Source organism: Mauremys mutica, chromosome 4 (genome assembly GCF_020497125.1).
Source record: "Mauremys mutica isolate MM-2020 ecotype Southern chromosome 4, ASM2049712v1, whole genome shotgun sequence".
NCBI classification, from domain to species: domain Eukaryota; kingdom Metazoa; phylum Chordata; order Testudines; family Geoemydidae; genus Mauremys; species Mauremys mutica.
This window is the reverse complement of record NC_059075.1, coordinates 135,237,725-135,248,496: the sequence shown is the minus strand read 5'-3', so window position 1 is coordinate 135,248,496 and position 10,772 is coordinate 135,237,725. Positions and strand designations below refer to the sequence as shown.

General features: G+C 44.4%; 1 protein-coding gene across 1 annotated transcript; it reads right to left on the bottom strand.

The window, feature by feature from the left end:
- Nucleotides 1–41: 41 nt before the first annotated feature.
- On the bottom strand, nucleotides 42–10,003 carry APOBEC2 (apolipoprotein B mRNA editing enzyme catalytic subunit 2). Its single transcript, XM_045013443.1, has 2 exons — nucleotides 9,576–10,003; nucleotides 42–2,172 (listed from the first exon to the last, which is right to left on the bottom strand). Exons 1-2 carry the CDS (start codon nucleotides 9,701–9,703, stop codon nucleotides 1,635–1,637), a joined length of 666 nt encoding a protein of 221 aa, XP_044869378.1. The 5' UTR covers nucleotides 9,704–10,003; the 3' UTR covers nucleotides 42–1,634.
- Between the last annotated feature and the right edge of the window lie 769 nt (nucleotides 10,004–10,772).

Below are 10,772 nucleotides of genomic sequence, written 5' to 3'. Positions count from 1 at the left end.
AGTGGGAGACTGACATGTAAAACTGTTGGCCGTACTTGTCTCTTCTGCCTCTCTTACCTTCCTGTGGTCTGCTGATATTGCTTTGTGCTGCTGATACAGAAAGCACGGTGAGTCAGAAATTTAACTGGAAGTGTGAATCCCATCTGATTCAGGATCTTGGCTGACCAGCTTCCCTATGAGCTTTCCACCCATTCTGTGTAGGCTTTATCTGGGACGTCACATGCCCAGATTTTTCTCTTTGTTCCCCTCACGCTCATGCTGGCACTTGAAATTTCTTTGTACTTGGGAATTCCCCCTTCCTATTGCACTCTTTCTCAAGTGTGAAACATTTCACTGATGGGTTGTAAGGCCATGGTTCTTCCCCATCAGATTAAATGTAGTAGACCCTGTGTGGAGAAGGGGATGGGGGTGGAATCACAGCTGCTGTGAGTTTCTGCAGTGGCTGCCAATTTATTTAACTCCTTTGCCCCTCCCAGTTTTATAGCATGAGCGTCTCATAGGCCAAAGGGAGCAGATAAATACTCGAGGCATTCAGAATGTCCCCAGAAGGCTCCAGTATATTGCCTGTAACTGTCTAGAACTGTTAGCCCCAGTCCCCACATTGAGTTTTGGATTATCTATACACGGTGGAAAATGAATAATTTTGTTTTCTATATACCTATGTGTTTTTGTCTGAAAAAGGTCCTTAGCATTTATAAGACATACACTTGCTCAATACATTTATCAAATTTGCAGCCTTGATCTAAGGTGGGTTTTTTTTAATGCTAAAACTGCCCCAATATGTGGGGCCTGCTCTCTTTCCTGCCAGTCCTCTGAAGTCTACTGCATTCATGTCGTTAAGCACAGCACACAGCCTTCTCCTGTCCTGCTAACAAAGACAGTGCATGTTTATTTTAAAAATTAAAAAACAAAATGTCTAAATGCTACATGGTAAATGTAGTCTGAGTCCATCAGGGCTATGTCTGCTAAAGGTTTTTGTTGCATCCTGCCTGACTCAAAGCAGCTCTGAAAAGCTGAAGGCATGTCCCAGATGTCCAAGTCTGTCATGCCTCTCTCTCCTCTGGGTGACAGATCTCTTACAAGCTGGCCCTGGAGAAATGAGAGAGACATGTTACCAGCTTCCGATGTTTCAGAGCTTTGTTGCTCAAAATTAGTTATGGACTCCTCAATCTTTGTGTATGGCAGAAGGGATGGATGATATACTATAATATACCTCCTTTGATATATTTCTAGGGGACTAGAACCACTACCGCCTCCTCTTTCCAGTTCCATTAGATGTGCAAACATCACCCACTTAGAGCAAGAATGTTCCATTCTTTTCTATCTAATGACCCTGCCCTTTGTTTCCTAATGAAAAGTGATTTGGGGCGGAGGGGTGAAATTCCTAGAGGTACTGACCAGTCCCTGCGAGGAAGAGAGCTCAGTATGCCTCTACATGCCCTATTGTGGGGGAGATCACACTAATGGATTGCTAGCTGCAGTGGGTAAGGTACTACTAAGGCGAAGTTCACTATGATCATGTACTGTCAGACCTAGGCAGAGTTGTAGTCACAGATGAGAAACAACAGAGATGAGTGTCCACCATTAAAGCAAGAAGCTAAATGAGCAAACTGAAATCCTCACTGGCATGGGCCTCAGTGCAAAACCTCTGATAATTTCTCTTCGTAATACAGGAAGTTCTCTTGAATGTCCTCCCAGGGCTCGAAGGCCTTTGCCTCTCCTTCTTCCTGCTCTGCAAAGTTCTGCCAGATATACTCAAAGTCTTGAGGCTTCATAATCTTCAGTTTGCATCCAGATGTCTTCAGTTTCTTCAGCGCCGCCTGCATCTCCGGCTCCTCCCACATGAAGAGGCGGCTTACCAGGATGGAGAGGCGCAGGTTCTTGTTCTTCTGCAGTATCTGCGCTATCCGGTCAGCACAGGGCACACACGGGCTGGAGGAGACATACCAGGTGACATTGTAGCGCAGGTTGGGATCGCATGTGGGCAAGATGTTATTGAAGAAAGCATCCTCAGCATGGGCTGCTGCATGCTCATCCTCCAGATAACCCCGAAAGCTCCCCGACTCTTTGCCTTGGGTCTCCACGACATAACATAGGAAAGTCTTGTTCCTGCCTGAGCTGTATTCCACGTTCCTGAACTGGAATTTGAAAAAGAAGGCTGGGAAGCGCTCCCTATGGAGAGGGGAAGAGCAAGAGAAATACCTCAGTGTTATAACGTATCCTATAATAACACACAGCCTTTCAACAGCAACTCTCAACCAAGGATCTTTACAAATGTTAGTCAAGCCTCCCATCCTCCCTGCCACCCTGAGAGTGGAAATATAAGTACCATGTGACTTGCCCAAGGCTCCCGACCAGTCAGTAGCAGAAATGAAATGGAGAATTAGGGCACTAGACAGGAACTCAGAAGTCCTGGGTTCAGTTCCTCAGCTCAGACACAGACTTCCTGTGTGATCTTGGGCACCTCACTTAATCTACCGAGTGCCTTGGTTCTTCACCTGCAAACGAGGGACTATACCTCCTACCTCACCTGGGTGCTGTAAAGATTAAAAATTAATTGTTGTGAGGTGCTCAGATAGTCTAGTAGTTAAGGCCATATAATTACATAGTTAGGAATAGAACCTTGGAGTTCTGGCTCCCGACCCCGTATTGTCTCTGCCTGGCTTCTTTGGGTTATGTTTGCTTCATCCATCCACACTGCAAATCTCTGTATATTGGCTATTAGAGTATTTCAAGACTGCTCGGCACAAGGTGTGACTTTTTTGAAGCTACTTCGGCGTGTTATTTGAATGTCTATATTTTACGGCTGCAGGAAGCAGGAAAATTACTTCTCTGCGCATGGGTCTGCTAGAGCACTTCAGATCTGAGCTGCACACCTGCCATTCCAATGTGAAGCTCCTCCACAGCTCTGCCAGTGCCCTTTAATGGTAGTCTTCAGTACCCTTGGAGTCCAGAACTCTGGTCTATCAACTCTCCTCCAGCTACATTGAGATTCTTCTGAACAGAGGCAGATGACTGGCTAGTACTAAGCATATAAATGCAAGCTTCTGCACACACTGATGCAAGTGTACTTCAGTCCTGGCGGTTAGCCTGCTGTTCTGGTTCTGGTCCTCTACCATGAATTGTGCTATGGTTTTGTTGAATATGGATATAGGAGACTAAATCTAGACCTGGTATAAATAGGTGCATCTCCCCTTGCAGTCATTGTGAACTGTTCCTCCCCCGGTTTCCAAATGAATTTAATCTCACTGATTTGTCACCTCTGAGATGAATTTGCTTGTGGTCTTTTTCCAGAACAGGATGTTCCCTGGAATTGTTTAGGGGAGTTATATTTAGTTCCCTAAAACGTTGCAGCCCTGGTACTTCTGACACTTGCTGCTTAAGAGGGGAAGGGTGACCTCCTGATTGGGACCCCATTTTGCTAAAAGCTTACATAACCTAGTTAAATGACAGCCCAAACCCTGAATATTTATATAGGGCTGCAGTTCAAATACTCTGGTTCACATTTCCCAACGGTGCTGCTCCGCGGGTGTTGGCAACAGTGCAAACTCTGCTGTGTACCGGCTGCAGGGGATTAGGGCACTGTGTTCTCGAATCCTGCTCAGAGCCAGTCTACACAACACAGTGGCTAAAATGGTGGTGGCTGCCGCTGAGGTGGCTGTTGCAATTGCTGGTGGTACTGCCTCAGCGTGAAGAAAAATAGTAAGGTAGACAAGGCCTCTCCATTTTGACTGAGGACCAAACAATTCCTGCTGGGCTGAAGATGCTTTGGTGACAGGGCCATCATAGAGTATTATAAATATAGCACTGCTGAATAGTCTGATGCCAAGTACAGGCTAGGAAATGTGTAGAACACACAGGGCTTTGATTCTAGTATTGAAAACTGGTGAATATATTTTCATTCAAAATGAGTAAAAAGGAAGAACACTTAAGTCCAGTGCCCCTTGGAGTCAATGGAAAGGCTCCTGCTGACTTCAGTAGACTTTGAATTAGGCCTCCATTGCCTATTTTCATGTGTAATCAAAAAGAAAGGGCCAAAAGGATCAAGGGCTTGTTTAGAAATTTGCACTGATACAGTTATACCAGCTCAGATGTCTAATGTAGATACACTGCCCAAGTGCAAGTTCTGTTGTGCCCTGATGCCAGGTGTCTGCATTAGGAGTTTTCACTAATACATATCATTGCAAATTTCCATACTCTAAGCAAGCCCTAACAGACCAAGCAAAGTGACCATCAACCTTTCTCCTCTTGGCAATACTTTCTCTTTCTTTCCCCCTAAGAAGATTTAAAGGTACCTTTGTAAGTGAACGGCAAAACTCCCACTTACTTCATTAGGAGCAGGATCAGACCATTGTGCTTCCCTCGCATGAACTGGGTGAAAGTCCTATTCATTCCTTGAGTCTAAGAAATTGACATTTGTTTGGTAACAGCCAACTTCATGACTTTACCTCTGAGATAATTGGTGACTCTTTTTAAAAATCAAAAGGTTCCACCCAGCACAAGCTACCCTCCCCTTGTTTCAAAGCCACAAGCAATTATTACATTTTTAAATAAATATGTAACATATAATAGTCACCTACACATTCATCCCTGATGTAATTCTGCTAACTTCAGAGGAGTTACAAGAGGGGTGAATTGTCTCTTTATCTTTTAATGAGTCATTTAATCTGTGAGGGCCAGATCCAAAAGCTCTTAAAGTCAATGCAAAGACTCCTATTGACTTCAGAGTGCATTAAATCAGGGCCTCCACCCAGCCCTCACATAAAATCTCTCCCTTATCATGTACTAGGCCGGCTGGGATTACCTGGGATGTTAAAGCAAATCTGTTTTCCTGGCAATGTGGAATATACACTAGATCACTTTATTTCCAGTAAAGAAGCCTGTAAACAATCCTAAAGAGACTATCCAAGATTGTTCATGGCTGGCTGAGATCTTGGAAACCCTTTCTCATCATGGGTGCGGAGAGTATTAATTAATGAAAAGGGTTTGGTTTAAGCCCATCTCGCTCAGAGTGGTGTGGATATTCCAGCATAAGTATGTCATTTAAACATCTGCAGTGGGAGAACTTAAGTGCTTGTCACAGGACTTGCAGTCCCTGTTTTCAGCAATCAAAAACTGTACCAGGTGTCTCTGACCCCCTATGGCTGTGATATCTATTAGCAAGTGATTCAGCAGGAAAAGAGAAAAGCACACGTACCGTAAGATTGCACACGCTTTGGACCTGTGCCTGTGCGTGGTCTGAACTTCAAGCATTTCAGACACTCATAATAAGTAATTGATACTTTGCCTTTCTATAGCATCATTCATCTGAGGAGGTTACCGCACTTTACAAACAATTTGTTAAGCCTCACAATTCATCTCTGAAGTAGCTAAGTAAAGGGGCCTAATGGTAAAGAAGTGGCTGGTTCTCAGGAGACCTGGGTTCTAGTTCTAGCCATGATACTAAGTTGCTGTGTGACAATTAACAAGTTATTAAACCTCTCTAGGCATCAGTTTCCCCGTGTGTAAAATGAGGATGATCCTATGCATCCATTTTTGAATGAAAGGCGTATAAATGTTATGCCCATTTTACAGATGGGGAAAGTGAAGGGCTCTTGCTTCAAGGTCACATAGAATGTCAGTGGCTGAACCAACCACTAGAAATCCAGGAGCTATGGTCTCTGGTTATGTAGGGCCTACACAGAAGCAATGTTTCATGCTCCCTTCACTGGCTCTGTAGCAGCCATTCAGTAACAAACAACTGTGTGGGGCTCATTGATGACAATGGTGCAAGGACTATCTAGTGGACCCATACTGCTCTGTCATGACTGGAGCCTACTACAACCAAGGAAAAGGGGAAGGATTTGCTACTGCATGTCTGTGCTCTAGGGATTCTTATTTTCTCCCCAGAGGAATGTAGTGTAAATTAATACATCAGTTTGAATCCCATGAAGTTTACACAGCTGGGCTGAAACTGGCTGTAACATTGAGAAAAGGGTTTTAATGTTCTTAAGTGTAAAGAGCGAATCAGGTCACCAGCCCCATTTTCAAAGCACAGACTCCTTGGGGCTGTGGGTAGCAGCATCAAACACTTGGCAAGGATCATAAAATGTCCCTAATCCAAGGTCGACAATTGAAATGCTTGAACTGTACACAGTGTAATTGAGCACACACGTTGGGGCTTTGGAGTTATACATTCTCTCATTAGCTGGATAACTGGCGCTCTCTGCTGAAATTTTATAAATAACTAGAAAATCCAAACTGGAATCACATCCAACAAAGATACAGAGAAAGAGATTCCCATCTGCAGTCCCAGGACTTCCAAATACAATATCTTAAGATGGGCACTTCTTAAACATTAGGGTAAATTGGCTGGATTTTTCAGTTTCTTCTTGAGCATCCTCTGTGATCTCCCTGTTTTCTCCCTTTGCTTTCCCATTTCTCACCCTTAGGAGCCTAGCGCATCAATAATAATCCCAGGTAGACCTATCTTCTGCTGGACCTCATCAGACATCAAAAGGCAGATCTTTGGGCCCAATCCTCAAATAGCACAGTGATTAGTACCTTGAGTTTTATGGTCTTAGCTCAGTTCCCCGCCCACATTATAAAAGTCACTATAACAGCTGGCACCAATTGTTCCATTTGTTGTCAGTCTCAGTACAGAGGCCAAGGAGTGAAAGACCTTTGGTTTCATGATCTCATCCTGAGAGCTGGTCTCCAGAACAGAGATGAGACCCACTGGTGTTGGGGAAACTTTCACCATTCTTGTCCAAAGTTTACCCCTCCTGTGGATAGTAATGGACAGAAGATAGTCCCCAAGAAGGGCAATCCAGCTAGGGTTGCCAACCCTGCAGGATTGGCCTGGAGTCTCCCGGAATCGACATCCATCTCCCGGTGACTATTGAAAGCAATCCCAGGAGATTTTAGTAGGATATTTTAAGAAAATGACATTATGTCATGTTGGGGGGTGGGGGAAATCTCCCAGAATAGCTTCAGTCAGAGTTGGCAAACCTAAATCTAGCACCTCTGACTGGGCCTGTGTAACAGCCAAGCAGTGTCACAGAAATAAAAAAGTGTTGTTGAGGCCACAGGGCCAGGTTCTGCCTTGCCACATGCCTTGCGCAATGAGTTCACCAATGCAAAATGGGTGTAAATCAGAATGGTAACATTGTATGCCCACTCAGCATTCACTTTGTGCAGGTGAATATCATGACACTGGGTAGGATTTTCAGAAGCACTTCACATTGGCCCAACTCTACTTCCATTGAAGACAATGGTATTGACTTGAAAATCCTACCAAGGGCAAGACAGTGGAGAATCGGGTCCCAAATGTGGCCTGCTATTTTTAAACCATCAAAAATGATAGAAGACTTTTAAAAGAGATTGTGAGAACAGAAAACAAAATTATTCTCAGGTGAAATCCAGAGAGAAAACCAAGTATTAGAATTTGGGGACGGAACAATTTAATGTAATTATTTTTATCAGAATATCCATTATAGGCAGCAAAGTGACCAGTCAAAATGGCATCTTGTTACTCAACATGTTTGCTCGATATGTATCTTTGAATCACATCTGCTGATTTTTTGGACCAAAAGCTTTCACTCACTTTAGCCCTATGTGGAGGCAACACAGCTAGTGAGGAGAGAGCTGGAGTATATCCTGCCTTATGCATCATCAGAATTGCCAGCTGAGTTCTGATTGTAGAATCTTTCTTAATAGTGATAATGTAACAGGCAGAAAGGCCACAGCTGGATTTTCAGTTCCTGGATTGAAGTCTGTGTTAAAGGCTGCTGGAAAACAATCACATTTGAGTTTATTAATTGAGCACGTAGGCTTGGCAACCTTGGGCGAGAATAAATACAGAGCTCGACCATAACATTTTTATAATGGCATGTTTCTGGTTAAGCCACACTTTAAATTATGAAAGATTACATCTAGACAGTACAGTGACTGGTATATTAGAAATGCTTAGGGATGGTAGATTAGACAGACAAATTTTCCTAGCTACGCCTTTCCCTCATATATTATTAATGTATAATCATTTGTCCATTGATTAATCATCATTCCGTGCTTGTATTAGCTGTATGGTTTATTGTATTGGGATCTTATAAGGATCCTCTTGTAGGCTGTACTTTTCAGAAGGGCTCAACACTCAGAACATAAGCCAGATTTCCATAGAGCTCATCACCCGTTTAGACTCCTAAATAAGTGGCCAGATTTCTAAAAGACCCCCACGTCCAACATGCTGAGCTGTTTGGAAAATCTGGCCCTCAGTGTCCCAGTGGGAGCTGCTGAATCAGTGCTTTAATTTGTGCCAGGCTGAGCCCTGGCATCACTAGGCTGGGCAGTTCATAATCATGCCACCTCTGGGTTTGCTGCACCTCTTTCATTACAAATTAAGCACTGTGCTGAGTACTTTTCAAAAATGACTGATGATCTGGTAGCTAAATGTGAGCTGGGCTCTTTTGACAGTCTGGCCCCAGGGGTGGGTGCTGAGCCCTAGAAATTCTGCCCCCGAGCTCATTTGAAAATCTAGCCCGTATGATCCATAGTGCGGGCACAACACAGCAGTGGGTATTTTTCAGAGCTGATTCTAGGGTCCCATTATTGGCGGAACAAGTGGGTATTCTGGGTCCCTATTTAAAAAACAAACAACCTTCCAGGAGTCATGGGGCTCGGTGGATTTTAAAAGTTTAAAAAGTAAAAATTGGCTGCTGTGCCAGTATTTTGCTGTGATTTATAATTTATATAAAGGATGAAGGCTCTCCAATCTGTGGCTGTTCTACTGCTTAACACTGGATAACTTTGTGCATGTTTTGGCCTTTTTGACAATTATTTGGAGCCCTTGAAGATTGTTTGGGGTGGGTGGGTGGGTGTTGGGGAAGCTCTCACCACTGTTATCCAGAATCGACCACTCCTGTGGATAATAATGGACAGAGGATAGACCCCAAGAAGGGCAATCCAGCACCACTGACTGGGTCTCCGTAACAACCACGCTACTCTGTTAAAGTAAATAGTCTCCTTTGCTTGCCCTTCTCTACCCAGACCATTAGCTCTGGGGATGGTATTTTTCCTAACCCAGCAACAGAGGAACTTGCAAACAAGACCCCTTCAATAAATCAATATTTCAGTATTCTTCAAGGGCCCAATTCTTCCACCCTTACACCAAGTAGTACCTTACTTGATGAGTGGTCCCACTGAAACCAGTGGGACTACTTGCATGTTTAGTGACTTGTCAGCACTGGCAAGAGAGAATTGATAGAATCAGGCCCATAAATGGATCCAGTGAGTTACAAGCTGATTTGAATCCATCCTGCACCTAGGCAGTGAAACTCTCTTCACCAAGCAACTTCACCCTAGCTACCAGTTCAGCTCTAGGAAGAATTGCAACCTGCACAATATAAACAAAGTTCAAAAAATTCCTTTCCAGACTTGCACTGGCCCCAGATTTCATCCTTATTTAACCAACATTAAAACTTCAGGCAGAGATCTCACCCTGGACAGATTGTGTGAGAAGCTAAGTGAAAATGAGTCATCCTGGCTTTCTTTACTCGCTTCCTCTTTAAAACTAAACTCTATGCACTGATCTCTCTTACCCTCCCACGATTTCAAAGGGCGGCAGTTTCTCCAGCTCCTTCTTCTTCTTCTCCTCAGACTCCTCTGCATTTTCAGGCTGCTCCTCACCAGTCTGAGTGTCGCTGGGCTCTTCCTGGTTTTCAGCCATCCTCTCGGGTGCTGGTGCACCGGGTTCAGACCGCGAGGAAAGAGAGGGAGCAATTTTTTGAGACCAGTGCAGGGATCAGAGATGGCAGAGAGAGAGAAAAAAGGGAGTTGGGAGTTCCAGTCCTAGAGGCAGTTGTCGGCAGCTAAATATGGAACAATGCTGCAGTGACACTGACTGGATGGGGTGGTAGAATGATCCGACAACTCTCAGATATCATCACCCTCCCTCGCTTTTGCGAAGGCCTTTTATCAATCTCTCTCACTCCCCTTTTGCCTTTAAAACAAACTGAGGAATTCACTGTGGGCGGGTTAGGGCATGGATGGAAAACCCAGGAAGCAGAAGTCACCTATTTATCCACAAGCAGGACAGAAAACTGGCAGGCTGCAGGACTGGCCACTTCCCTGCTTGCCCTGATTTGCCCACATTCTATCATCCTGCCCTTGAGGAACCATGTTTCTAGAGTGGGCAGGAAGGAGCAGGAAGAGTCCCCAATTTGTTTTATTTAACGATCACCCTGGATAATGGATGGGGCTGAGCCATGCTTCAATGAAGCCCCCGGCAGACATTACAGCTGGAGCCCTCCCAAGAACCTGGAAATTACACCCTCTGCAAACCATGCTTCTGTGGAGTGGGCACTGAAAGACAGGGATCCAACAGGGGCGAAATCCTAGTCCTATCAAAGCCAACGGCACAATCCCCACTGATGTCAAAGAGTCCAGAATTTCACCCCAGGTGTATTAAAGTCAGCCGAGTACAGTTACACAGCAAGGAAATATTTGGGGTGTGGGGCTGTGACAAATTACACCAGCTCAGGGATCTGGTCCTTGTTCCCTACATTTATCTCTCCTTAGTCTGTAAACTACTTGGGGCAGGGACCATTCCTTCTTGGATGCATGGAAATCACTGCAAACAAATGATAAATAATAATTAAAAGACTCCTGCTTCTCAGTTATTCCTTGGTTTGTTTACACCACCTTTGCAGTTGCTGTGGGTGCAAACACCAGATCAGTAATTGCATCGGGTGGAAGGCAGTCTAGAGACTGGAAGTGGGAGCCTAGAGTGGGGTTGA

What these genes read in the sequence shown, in the direction of transcription:
- APOBEC2 (XM_045013443.1), bottom strand. Translation starts at nt 9,703, where the DNA reads ATGGCTGAAAACCAGGAAGAGCCCAGCGACACTCAGACTGGTGAGGAG. An exon ending in CCCTTTGAAATCGTGGGAGG is followed by an intron (nt 2,173 to 9,575) that starts GTAAGAGAGATC and finishes CCCTCTCCATAG; the next exon opens with GGAGCGCTTCCCAGCCTTCT.